The sequence below is a fragment of the Ruditapes philippinarum genome, unplaced genomic scaffold, assembly GCF_026571515.1.
Source record: "Ruditapes philippinarum isolate M1 unplaced genomic scaffold, ASM2657151v2 ctg1574_1_1_1_1, whole genome shotgun sequence".
Taxonomy (NCBI): Eukaryota; Metazoa; Mollusca; class Bivalvia; order Venerida; family Veneridae; genus Ruditapes; species Ruditapes philippinarum.
Window position 1 is genome coordinate 25,418 of NW_026852985.1, and position 19,549 is coordinate 44,966.

The following is a 19,549-nucleotide window of genomic DNA, read 5'->3' on the forward strand; positions in this document are numbered from 1 at the left end:
CACAGTCTGATCAGGATCCATGCTGCTCGCTATCAGTTTCTCTACATGGTATATAGTTTGTAAGCGAACAGCATGGATCCTGATCAGACTGCGCGGATGCGTAGGCTGGTCTGGATCCATGCTGGTCGCAAACGCATAGTGTTGCTTTTGTCGTGACGCTGCTCAAATAATAAAATTGAACACATTCATGGCTGACTGTTAAGACTTTTTTTACAAAAGTATTACATAAACTAATTAGATAACTTAAGAAAATATGATCTTAACATTTCTGATAGAAGAAAAATACATTTTAATACTTTGAAATTCTATGATAACCGCCATGAAAACACATCTGCAGATATTTCTTAATTCGAAATCTCGCCATTTACTTAATATTTAAATTCAGAATACGCCGGTATAACGTGGGGCTAGGACGGTATCTTGCCCACCGTATATGGACAGACTAACTCAAACCGAGCCTGTAAGAAAAATATTTGTTGATATTTTCATCCTCGTTTAACTGAGGCTTAATTATGTTTGAATATTAGCATGATTTTTGTCTTTTATATTATTGCATTGATTGCTCGCACTGAAATGTATTTATTACTCTGAAATTATATGATGTGTATGATGATGTACTATGTACAAATCAAAGAAATAAAAGTTATGTTCTGTTCTGTTCTGTAACAGTTTCATTTTAGTCGTTTTGGGCGTTATCTAGCATTTTTTTCTTCTTCTGTTTTATAAGTATATTTTTTGGTCATACAAATGCACTTTAAAGACCAAAGTGCGATGATATCTATAGATAAGCAATAAGATATTACTACAGTATGTGGATCTTTGAAGATGAAAATACAAGCAATAAAATCCATTTGAAATTGATAAATTAATGTTTGTATCGTCAACAGTATGTAGACATCATCTGATAATCGTGGTTTTTCCTAAAAAAATAAAATGCATTTTTTTTATAAGTGGAACTAAATACTTTAATGGCGCTAATTGATAATATTTAACGTAAAACGTCACTTTAAATCTTGGACAGACTTTAACAGCCTTAAATAGCGCATTCTTTGATGATTCACTTGATGTCATATTGATAAAAAAACCCACAAAAACACATTACATTACACATGTATATTGCTTTTAACGAGAAAATTAATTTTAACATTCAATTTTCGTCTTTGATTGTGATTTAATTTTTTTCCTGACAACGTTTCAAGCCGGAGTTTTAACCAAAACAAAAGTACTTACTTTTATTAAATTGTAAACACGAAACTTTTGATTGTTGAGGACGAAGATGTGTAAATAATGGCTTGTCTCAACTGTCTGACAAATGTCCACTCCACTTCAACATTATCATACTGTATCTTAACGTCGTTTGCAAAGACCTACAGAAATAATATTATTGATCCAGCATAATTTATTATTATTAATTTATTATTATTATTATTATTATTATTACTATTTTTATAATTATTATATACCAACCTTCTTAAGCACTTTTTCATGCACATTGACACGTTCAAAAGTACTGTAACAATATAACCAAATAAATGATACATTAAAAAAATATTAAAACATCAATATTGCTCAAGTCACAAATTTAAATCAAATGTAGTTTAAAAAAATATAAAGATTCACACAAATAATAAAATACAGGTAAGACTTAAGAAAAAAAAAGCGAACCTAAAAAATAATCAGCTTAAATAAAACCTCTTTAATAAGTGAGTTTTGAGTGCTCTCTTAAACACTATTAAAGTTTCACAGCTTTAAAGTGTTCTGAGTAGGGCATTCCAGAGTTTAGGGGCTGCCGTCATAAAACCACGATCACCATAACTCACAGTCCTACTACGCGGTACAACAAGTGTTAAGCAATCATTCTGGGACCTAAGTTGCCTGGAAAGGATATAAATGTCTAGCATTTCGTATGTACGTAGGTGCCTGTCCATGAAGCACCTTAAACACATATGTAAGGAGTTTTATATTCGACTCTGATGTGCACAAGAAGCCAATGTAGTTCCTATAAAACTGGGGTTATATGGCAGTTTCGCGGTGTCCTGGTAATAACACGAGCAGCCGTATTTTGAACATTTTGGAGCTTGTTGAGAACGTACTTTGGAGATCCGTATAGAAACGAATTACAGTAATCTAATTTTGATGTCACTAACGAGTTTATCAAGGTTCTGGTTGAATCAACAGTCAAGTATTTCCGAATTTGACATATTTGTCGTATTTTCCAGAAGCATGAACGAGAAACTGAGTTCAGATGTTGTTCTATGTCTAAATGAGAGTCCAGTACGGCGCCAAGGTTTCTAAATATTGTTGATGGTTTTATAACAGAATCACCGACTCGTACAGTTAGATCTTCAAAATCACTTTGTTTGGTACAAAAACAACCACCCCTGTTTTCTCCGCATTGAGTTTCAGAAAATTATTATTCATCCATAGAATGATGTCATTCAGGCATGATTCAATCCGTCGCATGGTCTCATTGCGTGAAATGGCTTCCTTTGGTTTAAACGCCATGTCCTCCTCCATCGCCAAAAAAATTATGGACATGTGAGAGGCTAAAAATGACCCCAGATCGATCATAAGGTAACGTGCAACCAACGCTGAAAAGCATTTGACTGTATGTCAATCCATTGAGAAGTTGCAGCACTTTGAAGTCAATTTTGATGGAAAAAATCAACGCAAAATAGTGATTTTTTGGCAATTTTGAGATGTCCCCCGTTGCCATGGTAACAGGAAATTTAAACCTGAGCATGTTGTTGCAAAGGCAATGGTCAAGTCAACACTTATGCCAAGTTTGATTAGTATTAAAGCAGTTTTTATAGTTTTATAACAATTTGAACTTGTAACGGGAGACTTTTTAATGAAAACAGCCATTTTTCCCGAAATGCTTATGTAGTAATGGGTTAAACAATCTTTCATCAGCCATGTTGGAATGGGGGTCAAGTTCACAGGATTTGTTTGTAGAATTGTGAGTAATTTTTGAAATTTCCATATCAGAGACTACTAAAAAGTTTGAAAATTGCTCTTCATTGAAAGGTGCTTTAGGGATAACATTGTCTGCTTGTTGGTATGATTTGGTCCTGGCTATACGATTACGTATGCCTTAAACCTTATCCACAAAGAAGTCACTAAAGTCTTGTGCTAGAACGTTTGCAGGATTACCAGATGGCAGCACAACATCTGTGTTTTCAGTCATCAAATGCCGGGTCACTTTGGTAAGGTTTTTCATATCACGACCACATGACTCTACTTTCTCAGTGTAGTATTTGACTTTGTACCTATTTAGAAGCTTATTCGTAACAGCGCATCGGTTTCTACAAATTGAATGATCAATTTTCAATCCAGTCAAGCGCCACTTACACTCTAATGGACGTCTTAAATGTTAAGCATCATGAAGTTCTTGGGTATACCATAGATTCATTGGTCTTAGTACAATGCTCTTGGACTTAAAGGGTGCATGTTTGTCAAGGAGGAGAGAAAGGCCATTGTTGTAGGCACTACACTATTTAAAATATCTGATGTCAAAATATCTGTTTTAAACTCATTAATATCTATTGATTTTAATTTTCTGTAAGTCACAGTTTTTCGTACTGGTGGTGGTTTTGACACACTAGCATTAAATACAATAGAGCAGTGATCACGAGACGTGTTTCCATTATTGACTGGGAGTCCAGGATCAGATATTTCTACATTTGATACCGTTGAGTCTGTATCTGTGGTAATGAGCACATCTAGTATGTGGCCTGCTACATGAGTTGGTTCAGTGACGTGTTGTCGCATGCCACACGCTTCCAAGACATTTTTGAATTTTGCGGTGTTAGGGTTTGAAAGATTGTCCAGGTGAAAATTAATATCGCCCACCACAATAATATTGTTCTCAGCAGTTGTAAAGTTTGCAAAAAATGTCGGCCATTTATCATCAAGAAATGTACTAGTCTTAAAGATATTCTGTTTGTTTGAGGGCGGCCTATTTAACACAGCTAATCGTAGAGAAAAGTTTTTTACAGTGATGTTGCAGTCCATATATTCAAACGAGGTAATATTAGTATTGCGACTGGATGCAAGCATAGTTAGTTTTTGGGGTGCCATGTAAATAACCGCTACTCCACCACCACGACCTTGGCGAGGAACATGGGCAATTTTGTATCCACTAGGTACTAATTCGGCAATACACGCTGTGTCACCAGGAGCCACGTTTCTGTCACAGCGATGATGTCAAAATCATTGGATATGATGTAATCAGAAAAGGCCAAACTCTTATTTTTCACTGATCTTGAATTGTGACAGAATATTTTAATCTCAGTTTGCCCTTTACAATCAGGCAGTGGTTCAAATGTGATCCTTCTCAAATTGTCAGGATTAACACTGTTTATATTGGGATTTAGTCTATGTTCAAAATCTTTTATTCTTGTTAATACATTCTGAGGTAAAATTCTAATATTATGAAGGTGAACTCAATCATTTGTGTCCCATATTTATTTTTTAATGACACGACCCCCTCTAGTACCCCTTTATTGTTTTAGTATGTCTAGAAGTTTCAATGTTTCTAGTACACAAGGATCAAATTTGACTGGTGATAATTGCCTTATATTATGTAGGCTACGCCTATTACATTGGATAATCCATGATAAACACTGATCAGCTTAATCCGCCTTAGGCAAGATACACATATCTGACATTTCAATTGAAATATCAGGTATGGTCATAAATTCCAAATTTTCACAAAAACTGCAAATTTATACCTTTCAAAAAGTATATATATTCAATCATTACACGTATATAAACACACATGACAAATTTCAGGGGAATCCTTTAGTATTTCTTGTTGAAATAATTAAAAGTTCACAGAGCACATTTTTGCAGCCTACACCTGGCGCATACAGTTATAGAAAAGCATAATTTCTTTTTTTTCCGAACTAACACATGTACTATAATGTTAACAGTAAAACTGTTAACACAACTTTGGGACTTTTTATTTAATTATAAACTCAAGCCTCTTGCCCCTCATCCCTGTTTGTTCGAATTCCTCCAAGAACTTTGGATTCTTTCATGTGAGGAAGCTATCTAGCTAGCTTACGAAACGTCGGTTGTTCTACTCAATTGCCCGCTTGTGCCTGAAATAATGCACGGTGGGGCACCTTAGGTTTTCCTCCACTAGTTATGTTAGAAACTTTCCATATTGTGTTGGTATAAGATTAAAAAAAACCTAACCAAAAATGCTTAATTATTGTAATCAGTTTACGAGTAGTCTCAATATTACGACTGCAAGACCGATCGATTTCTCATAATGGTATAATATATTAAATATTTGTCGGGCTTAAGACGCGCATTGTCTGTAAAATAAAAAGCCTTTGCGCTAGTTTACCTGTATCTGTTTGTCTTGGACAATGAATGAAATTCGGCATTCATCCAATGGACACAAGGTTTGCCACTCAAAAGGAAATTGCTTATTTATATCGTTTTGTCCAGCCGTCAAACTAGAAACTCTTAAATTGCAAGACGGCACGTTTTCATCAACCCTGAAGAATCAAATAAGAAATGAGCCGCGTCGTGACAAAACCAACGTAATGCGTTTGCGACCAGCATGGATCCAGACCAGACTGCGCATCCGCGCAGTCTGATCAGGATCCATGCTGTTCGCTGTCAGTTTCTCTACTTGTTATATAACAACATGGAGCATGATAAGACTGCGCGGAGGCGCAGGCTGGTCTGGATCCATGCTGGTCGCAAACCCACTATGTTGGTTTTGTCGTGATGCGGCTCAAATGATGCTACATTGTAGATGTTTTCCCTAAAAAACCTGTTAATGCATAGTATCTGTGTTACAGTTTCCAAAAAAAAACCATATTTATTTATGCAGTTATACATGAGCTTTCTTTATTTAGATCTTTGTGTCAACTGGTATAATTATAATAATGAATTGGCATTTTTATGGAGGTTAAAATACTTCATGTACTTTGTTTACATATTGCTAAATTTATGATGTATACATGCATTTGCAATGCTACTTTTGTCAGTTGTAAAACATCTATCATGCTATTTATACATTACTTAAACATGATTTGGAATATATTTGACATTTTTAAAGAATTGAAAAAGCCCCCCACTGAAATAGTGAACAAATGTCTTATATAGACCCCACGCACTTATTTTCGTTTAAGAAGTGTTGTTGAAAAATTGATGACTTTTTCGGGGCAGACCCTATTAAAAATGAACATGACGGGGTACCAGAAGGCGGATGTGGTAGCCCCGTCGTCGCAAAGAAAACATTGGACTTGTGAGAGGCTAGAAATGGCCTCAGGTCGATCTTACGTTAATGTGAAACCAACGTTTAAAAAAATTGTGACTCACAATCCATTGAGAAGTTGCAGCACTTTCAAATCGGTTTTGATGGAAAAAAACAACGCAAAATATCATTCTTTTGCAATATTGAGAAGTCCCCTAGTTGCCATTGTATTATGAGCATGTCATTACAAAGGCTATGGTCAAGTCAACATTTGTGCTTAGTTTGATCAGTATTGAATCATTTATTTATAGTTTCATAGAAATTTGAACTTGTTACAGCTGGCTTTTCAATGAAAACAGCCATTTTTCACAAAATGCGGTAAAGTGTTACTGGAGATCAAGATTTCATTTTACATATCCTTTACAGAAACACTCAAGAATATAACACGCGTTCCTAAATTAAATCATATTCAAAATAATACCTCAGACTGAACATCCTGTAGCTATGGATACCATGCCCACGTAACTGCATAGTGCTAAAAAACAAAAACATCATAGTTGCAAAATCTAAAAACTATATAAAAAAGAAAATCAAGAAACCAAAGCAAACAAGAAAAATTAAATAATCTTTATTTAAAATCTGATTTAATATCCAATCAATAACTTTATTCAATGGCTTTATGATGAACAATATTTAAGCTGAGCAACAAATTGATTTCAGCATGAATACTTGAAATTTTTATTTTATTATAAAAATGCATTTAAAAAGATTTACATAAAGAATTAAAGACAGGAAATAATGCTGCTTCTAGTAGGCTATTAGAATACAACTTCAGCTTTAAAATTTAAACAAATATTCTTACAATTATATAAAGGTAAATAATATACTTACAAACAGAACAAACAAGGTAAGTATGTTATCAAATGTAGCTATCATATTAGTGAATGTTTATAAGTCAATTCAATAGATTTTGTATGATTCAAGGAACAGTTTTTAGGAATTATAATTTGCCATTTTAAGATATTGTTTGTATGAAAGTCGTGAGTAATAAATGACATACTAAACAGTTCTCTAATTAAAATTTTGACAACAGCTATGCTAATTGATATTTTTTTCATTTATTTGTCACTGTCTTTACTTTTCATTTTTTCGATTTCGATTTATAACGAATGAGGATGTTTAATATTTTATTTTCTTTTAGAACGACGATTAAGATACATTGGTACATTCAAATTACTAAACGACAGAACGAGCAAAAGTAACCAGCTTGGACACAATACGGAATTTTAACAGTCTTCAGCACATAGACCTTTTTCACAATACGATTTTCAATACGATTTTAGTAACGAATGTTGCATTTCGCGCATGCGCATTCTGCGTAGGGCAAAAACGCAATAACGATGACTACAGTTTATGATTCTTTTTCTACTTCCAATATAGTACAGACACCTTCCGGCGTATACTCGTAAAGTTAATAACGTACAATTATTAAAATCGTTATTGAAGTTACTTTTACATTTAGCGATCAATGTTTATTGATTTTGTGAAGAGCCAATTTGTGTGACATGCATTAAAAATTAACATGTGTTACGAAGAACCGGACAAAATGTGTGAAATGTCACTTCCGAACAGCTTCTAAAGATTAAAAAAAATATTTATTCAAAATATATCTATGACTTTAACATTTTCTGTTTGCATCACATTCAAATCGGATAAAGGATAAAATCAGTTAAACTGAACACTAAAAATGCATTATCACCTGTTCTGACTTTTGACAGAATGATAATTAACCTCTATTTCCTGTTATAAAATTTCTTTAGTTTTTATACAAACTATTTCAACAACAATTAAGCTGACTTTTAATTTGCTAAAAGATATATTTTCACATCGTCTTTAAAATTTTTATCTTAATGTCATGTCCGTGATCGTAAATTCTTAGCAATTATCTTTTCCATGCCATTTTTGATATTCTTCGCCACAAAGCTATAAATGCATATTTTCTTTTTTTGTTAAAAGCTTTTTTATATAATTTTTCTACCTTTTACCTTAAACTAACTCGGAATTGTCTACCAACTTGTACTATATTCCTATGTAGGACGATGCTCTTTTTTGCCCTACGCAGACCGCGCATGCGTTATAAATATACTATATATTGCAATCAAAGAAATGTCTTACTAAGATGCAGGTGGCGTTCGAACGAAATTGAAGTCCACCCTAGACCCCATTATTGGAGGTCTAGGGAAGTTTATTTGCAGTCCATCGGAAGATGAAACCTTAAATTTAAAAAAGAATAAATACAAATCTAAACTTTGATATGATTAAAATTGTTGAAGATTTTGTGCATGTATATACATTAGAGATATATAAAAAAGGTAGAGAAATAGATGCGATGATTTTCAAACACTTTGCATATTTTAGCTCATTAAAATAGAAACAGTTTACACAAATCTTTTTCAATGTTATTTAATTGTATTTTTTGTAAAATACATTATTTATTTTATTTTTCGATTTGCGTCACCCGTTTTAATTCAATATTTCAACATCATAAATACTCAAATAAATTATGTTGTTATCATATAGAATATACTTCTTACAACGTGCTCCGTAAGTATGCAGAATTAAGATGCATGCGCAAACTGTTTAAGGTAAAAAGATAATTGCTACAATCAAAAATATAAGATTACGTTCTTAAATAAAAGTCTGTTCAATATAGTTCGATTTATCGTTTGCCCTAAGCAGAATGCGCATGTACGGTATATCTTACTTTCTAAAATGGTCTGCAGAACAAAACCATTACGTACTAGATTTTATCACACTCCGTAAATATGGCATTGCACGGCCGTGCATATATTTTGACGTGACGTCATTAGCGTTATACAAACATAGTGTAAAGACGCGAAAAATGTTAGCATTATAATATAGGCGCGTCAATGAAATATGACTGTTATTTCACCTTAAACGGTCTTTATTTTTGGTATGTGAAAAATAGAATATTAAATTCGTGTAAGTTCATTACTGAATTTATTGCACTCGTTGAATAAAATAATATTGTACTCGCCGGAGGCTCGCATAATATAATTTTATTCAACTCGTGCAATAAATTCAGTATTGAACTTACACTCATTCAATTTCCTCTATAAGCAGTATAATCGAGGCTAAATAACTGTAAATTATTTCAAGATATACAATGCCCAGCTTTGAGTTAAATATTTTGTTCACAAATTCATTAAAATATACGGAATTCTTACTAAATATGTCTAAATTGAATAAAAGAATACGTAAATTATGTATGGGAAGCTGAATTCACAGTTATGGGTCACTGTGCAGCAATTAACAATATTTTAAATATAAAATTTGAGCATGGTACATCTTAAATAATATCAAAACATATCATTGCTTGTGTGTGTCTAAGTCTAAATGAGACATGAAAATTATTTTTTTGATATATTTATCTCAGCTTTGAATTAAAACATGAATCAATCATACCGGTGGTTGAAATACTTGTTTGAAGTTAATTTTTTCTACATATCCGTATCCAGTTTCCAAAGTTTGCTGCTCGTTCAATGGACCCGTCAGTGTCTCGCATTTTCCCGAGAGATCAGATATGTGTCCGCCAACAATTGTATCCTGTGTGTTCAGTAAATAACACAATTTTAATATGTTCTATCATTGTCATATGTTTCACGGAGAGCACTTGAGGCCTTCCTTCTATACAGAATGTTTCATGGGTGTTTATACATTATGTTGGTTTTGTCATGGCGCGGCTCATTTATCAAAATATTAACATATACCTATTCTTCTGAAATTAAAGCGATTCACATATATTCTATCTCTGATAAACTTGACACGCTGAGTGTACTAGAAAAAAGGTTGACAATTTTGAACATGAAGTTAACAAAATATGGTGTGAGCTGTATGACTTTAGCAAGCAATTTGCAGACCGTGTCAACACAAGTGAAAGTAGAATCGACATTATTGAGTTCAATGACGTATCTCAAAGGTCTGAAATTAAGCATTTTAACAAGACGAACGTATCGATCTACTTAAAATCGCAGAACATGCGTAATAACCTTTTATATTGTGGGATTGAGGAGCCAACCAACGAACGACAGCAGGATATCGAACCGAAAGTGCGCAACTTTATGGTAGAAAAGCTTAAAATTGCTCAACAAATGGTCGATAACATAGTTATTGAGCGTGCTCATAGAACCGGATATCAAGAATCGGATCCAAACAAACGCCGTAATGGCATTATTGTTTGTAAATTTGCTAATTTCAAGGATAGGGAACAAGTACGAAATCAAGGGTTCTGCTTGAAAAAAATGCAAACTTTTTCATTAAAGAGCAGTTCCCTCCTGAAATAGCTGAAAAAAGGTGAAAGTTGATCCCCCAACTTAAAGCTGCACGTGACGAGAGTAAGCGGGTTTGGCTCGCATACGACACCTTATATATTGACTGGAAGCCCCAGCAGAGATAGTTCGTGTTTCGGAGAATGAACTTTAAAATTATTGTGTGGAATTGTAATGGGCTATTGAATTACAAACTAACTGATCAAAATTTTGTTGAAATAATCAAAAGTTATGACATAATTATTTTTTCTGAATCATGAACTGCTAAAGACTCTGTTTTAGATATTGATGGTTACTATTGCTATGATTATTATAGAAATTCAAGCATAGAAGAACTAGAAGAAATAGTGGTGATATAGTTATTTATATAAAGGAAAACTACAGTAATGGTATATCTGTTGTCAAAAATACTCATGACACAATTGTTTGGCTAAAAAATTATCACTCTTATTTTTCACTTGATACTGATATTTATTTGTGTAGAGTTTACCTTTGGTCAGACGAGTCCCCTATTGCTGGTATAATTCATGATGATTTGTTTGATTTATTATTTGATGATGTATCATATTTTGAAACACTAGGAACAGTTATGATTGCTGGGGATTTGAACTCACGAGTTGGTAGCCATAATGATTTAGTATCCTTTGATGTTTGTAATGATCAGCTACATTTTGATTTTTATACCCCAGATATTCCTCAAGGACGGGCCTCAGAAGATAATGTATGCAATGCTTAGGGGTTTCTTAAGCTTGATTTTTGTAAGTCTACATCATTGCGAATAGCTAACGGTAGAATTGGTGATACCAGTTCGTTCACAGTTTTTAACCAACGATCATGTAGTGCAATTGACTATTTGGTTTTGAATGATAAAGATTTTAAGTACATTTCAACTGTTACCGTTTAACGAATACAGTGACCATGCACCACTCTTCTTTGAAATTAATATTAATTCTCTGATAAGTAATCAAAATATAAATGATTATGAAAAAACCTCGGAGTACACATTTTATAAATGGTCAGATAATAACAAGATAAACTTTAGACGTGATATAATTTCAAAACTTCCAGAGTTAAATGCACTTTTACTTAGTAACAGTATATCGGAGAGGCTTTCTATTGATAATTTAGTTGAGAATTTTTCCTCGTTGATTGAAGAAGTGGCCGAACCGTATTTTAACATTCGCGGATATAATGCAATATGCAATCTACATCATGTAAAAAAGAGTGGTTTGATCGCGAGTGTGTAGAATCAAAGAAACTGTATATTTTAGCGCTTAATTCATTTAGTGGAAACAAATCAATAGATAACTGACAATTACTTTTTGAGCGTAAATGTTCTTATAAACTTTAAATGCGCAAGAAAAAAAGAGTGTTCGAGACTAAAAAGTCGCATTAATTATTCGAACTTCGTAAATCTAAACCAAAGCAATTTGGAATCATTTTAAGTCAAAACTTGACAAGTGTTAAAACGATGTAAAACCTTAAAAATTTCGTGAGTACTTTGCTAGTTTGTTGTTTCTCTGAAACAGACTTTAATATAAATAACCCAATTTTTGAATGCCTGAATACGCCTAGTACGTCTAATGAAATACTGATGGCAATTAAAGATCTTAAGCGAAATAAGGCACCATGTCCTGCCGATAATTTATTCAATGAGTTTTTCATTGAGACGTCCGACATACTAATCGGTCATATCACGGACTGTTTTAACACTATTTTTGATTCCGGTCATTTCCCAAAAGTATGGTCTTATGGTTATATCGTACCATTATACAAAAAGGGAAATAAGAGGGTACCGAATAATTAAAGAGGTAAAACATGAATTAGCAATTTTGGTAAATTATTTCCAAAGGTATTAAAAAGCGGGTTAAAAATTGGGGGCGTAATAACAATATAGAGTCTGACGCACAATTCAGTTTTCGTTCAGGTGTAAGCACCGTTGATGTAATTTTTGTCTTGCACTCTTTAGTGGAACGAATACTATCCCAAAATTCACGCTTTATTGTTCTTTAATAGACATTAAAAAGCTTTCAATTCAATTTATCGTAATGCTCTTTGGTATAAACTTTTTAATCTTGGACTAGATGGTAAATCGATCAGGATTTTTAGAGATATGTACTCTTCGGTGTCTTCCTGTGTTAAGCACTGTAATACTTTGTCAGACTTTTTTGATATATTGATTGGTCTAAGGCATGGCCAAAATAATTCACCGAATTTGTTTGCTTTATTTCTGGAAGATCTAGAACAATACTTAAGGAATGATGATAATAATAACGATGAGGGTTTCACTTTTTATGATATATGTATGATTATTTTACTGTTTGCCGACGATATGGTCATATTTTTAAAGTCAATTGAAGAATTGCAATCGAATCTAAATAATTTAAATCTTTATTGTTATAAATGGGGCCTAAAGGTCAACATAGATAAAACTAAAACAATGTTTTTTTGGAAGAGGGGAAGCATCAGAGAAAATTAAAAATGGTAATACGATAATACTTTATTAGAGACTTTTGATAACTTCAACTATTTGGGTGTAATCTTTAATTATACGGGATCTTTTTAACTTCATAATCAGTATGCTATAGGAAAAGCTATGAAAGCCCATAATGTTTTACTTCTTGTTAATAACAGATATGATGTGATCCCTTCTGTTTCACTCCAACCCTTTGATGCATTTGTTGCCTCAACATTAAATTATTCTTGTGTAATATGGGGTTTTACAAAATCTAAGGATATAGCTGAAAGGATTCACTTGCAATTCTGCAAGTCATCGTTAGGTGTAAAACACAGTACATGTACTGCAGCAGTTTATTCGGAGTAAGGTCGATATCCTCTTTATGTTCAAAGATATGTTCAATAATAAGATTCTGGTTACATATTCTTCATTCAAATAATAATATCTTAAAGTCTGCTTTTTATTCATCATTAAGTCTTCATGAAAATGGTTCTAACTCCTGGGAGCTAAGGTTCATTCTATTTTAAATGAATATGGATTCACAGATGTATGGCTCAACCTATTGCAATACAGTCCAAAAGAGTTTGTTGAAATATTCAAACGTAGATTAGTTGATTGTTTTATACAAAAGGTAAAGCAGACATTCAGTCGTCTATTCCACTTATGTCTAATCTTTATGTACATTTGATTGACAAATTTGAACCTGCATTTTATCTTGATAATTTATTCATTAAATACTACAGAAAAAAATTATCTCGTATTAGGTTATCTTCTTATAAATTAAAGATGTAGACAGAGAGGTATGGCCCTAATAGACATCCACGTTCAGAAAGAAAATGTGAATTATATAATCATCAAGAAATTGAGGATGGATTTCATTTTTTTTATCATTTGCAATTGTTATACTGCATTGCGTAGGGAGTTCATTAAGCCATGTGTTTACAGGAGGCCGGGTTTGTTTAAATTTTTGCAGCTTTTGAAGTAAAAAAATAAATCCGAATTAATTGGACTTGCTATATACATCATCTTTGCTACTATGCGTCGATATTACCTTATTTATATTACCATTTAAAAAACTATTTTTACCAGTATGTGCATGAAAATTATGCTCATTAAAAGAGGCAGTATGGTATTTATCATGTATTTTGAATCGTTGATTCACTACATATTAAATATATGAAAGTCATTTCTGCAACGTATTAATTAGAGCAATGCCAACTTTATATTGTTTAAATATGGATTTAAGAATATTGTCCATATATACTTTTGTTTAACAATGTTTGTTTTCAATATGATCGTACCATGACTTATGATTTATGTATTACGTTTTTTTTTGCATTATCATGACTATGTACAAATATGTATACGTCAATAAATTATATGGATCTAAATGTAACTGTTTCGTATAGACTGAATATATCCACACATACAAAAAAGAACATAAATGTTTTTTTTTTTTGCTGTTTCTTTTGTTTTTTGTTTTCTTTTACATTTTCAACCATTAGTTTTATGTTTCCTTTAACTTTAAGATCGTGTGAATGTAAACGTTTTATGTACCTAATCAATGCAAGATGATTTTTATTTTATTTTCCAGACAACTACATACTCGATATAACTTTTGCCTAAAGGTATTTTAAAAGGCTTAAACCATTCACCAGTTCCTATTTTAACTATGAGAGAACACCCAAACGTTTTCGAGTCTGAACAAATTTATTGACATGATACTATTCTAAATACTGCTCTGGACCAAAGGACAAAAATATTTAATAGCTAACATATGGCTGGAGATTCATCTTCAGATCTAATAACTCTTCTTCTATTCTTTGTAATACATAGGTAATTCTATATACATATTTATTGCGCTTTGCAATTGCGATAAGTGAACAACTGCTGTAAATACAAAATCGTAATTATAACAAAAAATGATAATCTTGAAAAGGTTGTTTGTCTTATAAGAAATTTATGTTTCTTAAAAAGGTTCCACATTTTTCTAAGAGGTGCAACTTTTGTTTAAATTTTGTTTTATGCTTTTCAGTAGATTACTGATTTATCCGTGAAAATATATATTTGATAATTTCACAATGAAAATTATCAAAATATAATTTCATACTTTTCAATGACGAAACTACTTTTTATGATTCCCCCCATGTGGTACCTCATTTTTTTTTGCTGACAATTTTGACAATGTCAGGCTGTTTAGAGTAAAGCAAAGCTAAAATTGATAAATAACTTAAATGTCAAAAGTAATAAAAAGAAGAAAACTTAAATCTATTCATCCAAATTACCAATCACCAAATATCGTCTCTTATTTTGTTTTGTTTCGTTTTTACAGTCTGAAAAATACATTCCTTCCACAGTGAAAATTATCAAAATATAATTTCACACTTTTCAATGAAGAAAATACTTTTTATGATTTCCCCCATGTGGTACCTCAATTTTATTTTTCCTGACAATTTTATCAATGTCAGGCTGTTTAGAGTAAAGCAAAGCTGAAATTGATAAATAACTTAAATGTCAAAAGTAATAAAAAGAAGAAAACTTAAATCTATTCATCCAAATTACCAATCACCAAATATCGTCTCTTATTTTGTTTTGTTTTGTTTCATTTTTACAGTCTGAAAAATACATTCATTCCACATGAAAAACTGTTCTTGATGACATTTGGGCATATTTAAGTATCCTACGGGCAATAACTGCCGTATGCTTTATGAAAACTTGAAAAGCAATGACAGCTATCAGCCCGAAGAATACGTAAACAACCCAGCGTTCGTAAGGCAGCCTTTCAACAAATCCAATTTTTCCAAATTCCTAGCCGGTTTTTAATGTTTACACATCTGTCAACACTTATATATTGTTTGTTACAATCCTCAAATAGGTATTCTTTCTTTTAAAAAGGTGTATGACTAACAAATCCAAGTGATATCCCTCTTAATCAAACACAATTATTTTCCTCCCGTGAAATACACAACTTTTAAAAATAGCGGTCGTTAACATTTAACAGAGCAAGGTCTAATATAAATTCACAGGAAGTAACAGAAATATGGATTGATGGTTTGACTTTTTTTCCTACTAGAAATGTTTGTTTTCATTATAAAAAACAAGCGATCATTCATATTTTTTAATAAAATGAATAATATCACGCCATTTAGCGTTGATTATCAAAGTTATTTTTCAGCCCAAGACTTCTTGTATTTTATGAGAAATTCGACTAATTATGTACATAATAGAGGTTACCAGTGGGGAAAACAGATTTTAATATAAAGTTAATATCAAGGAATTTCGTTTTAACTTGTTTTTAAGCATACAACAAAAATAAAATTTGTTTGCTTGTTGTGTAAGATGTATTTGTTTTTCATCTCATTCTCATTCAATACTGTTTTTTAAAGCTCATTCGATGAAATAAAATTTCATCTTATACACAAACAAACAAATATCCTCTATGTAAGTAAATATTTGATATCTAATTAATTAGCTGAATTTGCTGTTATAACAATAACAGTGCATATAATGAATAATTTTAAATTATTCACATCTAAGACTAAAACACATGTAGACTTGTATGTTTATGTATAAAACATCTTCAAGACGATATAAGAACACTAAAATAGGAAAGATGAGAAGATGCTATTTTGATTTAGATCTAATGACAAATATACATACATGTACATTTTTATCAAAATGGATCTCATCACAGTTTAGCCCCTTACACTCACATAAAGCTGCGACTAAATACAAATGAATTTGATTTTGTATTTAATTTATTTAAATCATGAGTGCCAAAAATTTCCTTAGTACAGTCAACTGTACAGGCTGCTTATCATTCTCTTCAATTTGAATTTTTACCACATGGTTTGAAGAAATGATTCTTTTCCAAGATAATTACACTATTATGCTTATTTCTTAATAGGGAAAGAGAAAGTTATCATTATAAAAATAAACTAACTGATTAATTTATATTCGTTAAATTACTTACGTTGCTTAGAATTTCCATTGCACATTCACGTACATCATGTTGTTTACTACGATGCATTCGAAACATGGTCGTCTTAATCTTAAAACCGTTTGCCGAGATGATATTGTTGATTGATGTGTAAACAAGTAGCCAAATAATATTGATATCCATGATTCTTGTGATCGGATCGTTTGTCAGAACAAATACCCTGTTGCAGCAATCTTCTTTTACAGATTCTGAGAAACATAATATTGTTATGACGTCATAAACTACTTGTAAACACGTGGCATGATTCTAGATAATGTAGAGAGTAGACACATTATAGAGTAGATAAACGTATATTTATAAACGTATTTATATATAAATGTAATGGTTCGAAAATATACAAAACTTATAAAGTGACCGTTACATTTTTTATTGATAATGATGATGACTAGATGCTATAACTGATGTAACTGATATTACATATTACCGTTAGTGTTGCGTAGTGTTAGATTCGCATTCACGAGGATGATATTTTCAACATTATACTGATTTTTGTCATCAAGGCCATGTATAACAAAAGTTGCTGTCAAATAAAATTATACAGATAATAAACTGATGATAAGATATATTTTCCATAAATAGAGATGATATTAGAATAATATGTTGTTGGTGTTAGTGGTGGTGATGATGACGATAATGATTGTGATAAGCACACGTTTACAATGATCGTGCTGCTGCTGATGATGATAATAAAAATAATGATAACCATGCTGCTGTTTAACATGATGACATGTATACTCTTTAAACTTGGAATATGTATTTTTTTCATAGGAACAGTGTAACAGTATATCATGTACTTGTTACACTTTTTCAAAACCATTAGATCTAATTATTACAGATGGAAATAGTAGATCAATATAACAATCGATAATTATCATTGTGATTATATCTACAGACAGCTATTGCTATTATTTGGACCCAAAAATGCCAGTTGTATTTTCTGTACCTTTGAGATACAGCAGCTTTTAAAATTCTTCTTAAAAACGACCATTGTCAGTCTTTGTAAGATCTACCATTAAAGAAATTACTTAAAAACATGATATTGTAACAAAGGGTTTTGAGTGATAAATAATTGATATTCCAAGGCTTAGATCTTGTATAAAGTATCGCTGCTAGAAAGGAATGTTAAATTTGTTTGTCATGTACTGTATGCGAGCCAGAAATTGTAACTGCTACCTGTATATGTCTTCTAAATATTTGGAATGTTGTCTCACATTGGCTTTGCTCATCATTGTTTATCATGTTCAGTCTTGTTTTCTTATTTTAGAACATTTGAAGCATATGATTTTAGAGGACTGAATTCTAAATTTGCTATTTGTGTATGGACAATATCTTCCTTTTTCGACGTAGAAGCGATAATCCGATCGAAACAAACAGTACCCCGTAATCTAGCTTTACATGTTAAAATATTTCGACTTTCAGAAAGTTCTGAGTCACTCAAGTCAATAATTCTTCGACCAAAAATTCCAGAAGTCGAATCAGGTTTTTTTCATGTTGCATGTATTTCAATAGCCTGTTTTGCTATATTTTAACATATAACGTATCGTTTTACTATTGACTATGATATCTAATTGTTAAGAATGATAGTCACCAAAATATGATCAATTGTGTTTTCACCGTTATTGACGTACCCAAAATAACTCAACTTTAGTTGAGTGTATTCTGTAATGAACTTGTCTGTCTGCAAATGTCTGTTTGCACAATTAGTTTAGGTTAACAGACTGTAAATGATGATTCTAACACGACCCGCATTTTCCCTATTAAACATAGAAGGACCGAAAGTGTATTTTGCAATTATGGACGTTTTCGGGAGTTTTCATATAGACATACATGTATAGGCAGAATTAAAACTGTTCTATAGAATTTCTTTAAAATTGTCATGTTGTTAGAATATGGAAACAGAAACATTTTAAGCGAACATAAAACGGGGTCAACGATATCATTTTTGAGTTATCTGCCCCTGAATCAGAATTTTCTACTTATTTGAGGTCATTTAAAGGGCAGATAACTCATACATAAGTAAATGAATTCTTGTTTTTACTTCTGGATACTCTTTTTCTTTTTATTGTTAAATACAAAACATAATTACATGCAATTCCTTACATCGTTTCTGTTTTGTTTTTTTTTCAATGAAACTAAGGTACGTTAAATTTATGGGAAAAAAATAAAGAAAAATGCACATGTTAAGAGAAGAAGTGGGAAAAAACCTTTTCACTCTAAATTTGTTCTTAAAATTTTGCATAAGGACTAAGACGAAGGTAAGCGTCATGAAAATAAGAAGAAAAAATGTATTGTTTCACTTCATTGTAAATTATTTGCCCTTGATTTTAACGAAAAAGTCCCATTCAAGGGCAGATACCTCGAAAATGAGAACGGTGACCCAAATCTTTTTCCGTTTAAAATGTTTCTGTTACCATATTTTAATAACATGCGAAGTTTAAAGAAATGCTATTGAATAGTTTTAATTTTGCCTATATGTCTATTATGAAAACTCTGGAAAACGTCTTTAAATCGTTGTTGTCGTTGTA

At 31.9% G+C, this 19,549-nt stretch overlaps 1 protein-coding gene across 2 annotated transcripts; it reads right to left on the bottom strand.

Annotated features, from left to right (window-relative positions):
- Nucleotides 1-234: 234 nt before the first annotated feature.
- Nucleotides 235-17,195, bottom strand: LOC132730206 (uncharacterized). 2 transcript variants are annotated; one of them, XM_060716073.1, is made up of 7 exons: nt 16,998-17,195; nt 9,704-9,844; nt 8,393-8,490; nt 6,699-6,752; nt 5,357-5,510; nt 1,231-1,367; nt 235-920 (listed from the first exon to the last, which is right to left on the bottom strand). In XM_060716073.1, the coding sequence occupies exons 1-6, from the start codon at nt 17,145-17,147 to the stop codon at nt 1,236-1,238; spliced, it is 729 nt and encodes a 242-aa protein (XP_060572056.1). In that variant the 5' UTR covers nt 17,148-17,195; the 3' UTR covers nt 235-920; nt 1,231-1,235. The 2 variants fall into 2 exon arrangements, 1 of the variants encoding a protein (XP_060572056.1); XR_009625731.1 differs by lacking the exon at nt 5,357-5,510.
- Nucleotides 17,196-19,549: the final 2,354 nt, after the last annotated feature.

Excerpts from the sequence above, each read along its gene's own strand:
- LOC132730206 (XM_060716073.1), bottom strand. The coding sequence starts at position 17,147 with ATGGATATCAATATTATTTGGCTACTTGTTTACACATCAATCAACAAT. Across the intron at positions 9,845-16,997 it reads CAATGGAAATTCTAAGCAAC|GATACAATTGTTGGCGGACA; the intron begins GTAAGTAATTTA and ends CTGAACACACAG. Across the intron at positions 6,753-8,392 it reads CGAACGCCACCTGCATCTTA|CACTATGCAGTTACGTGGGC; the intron begins GTAAGACATTTC and ends TTTGTTTTTTAG.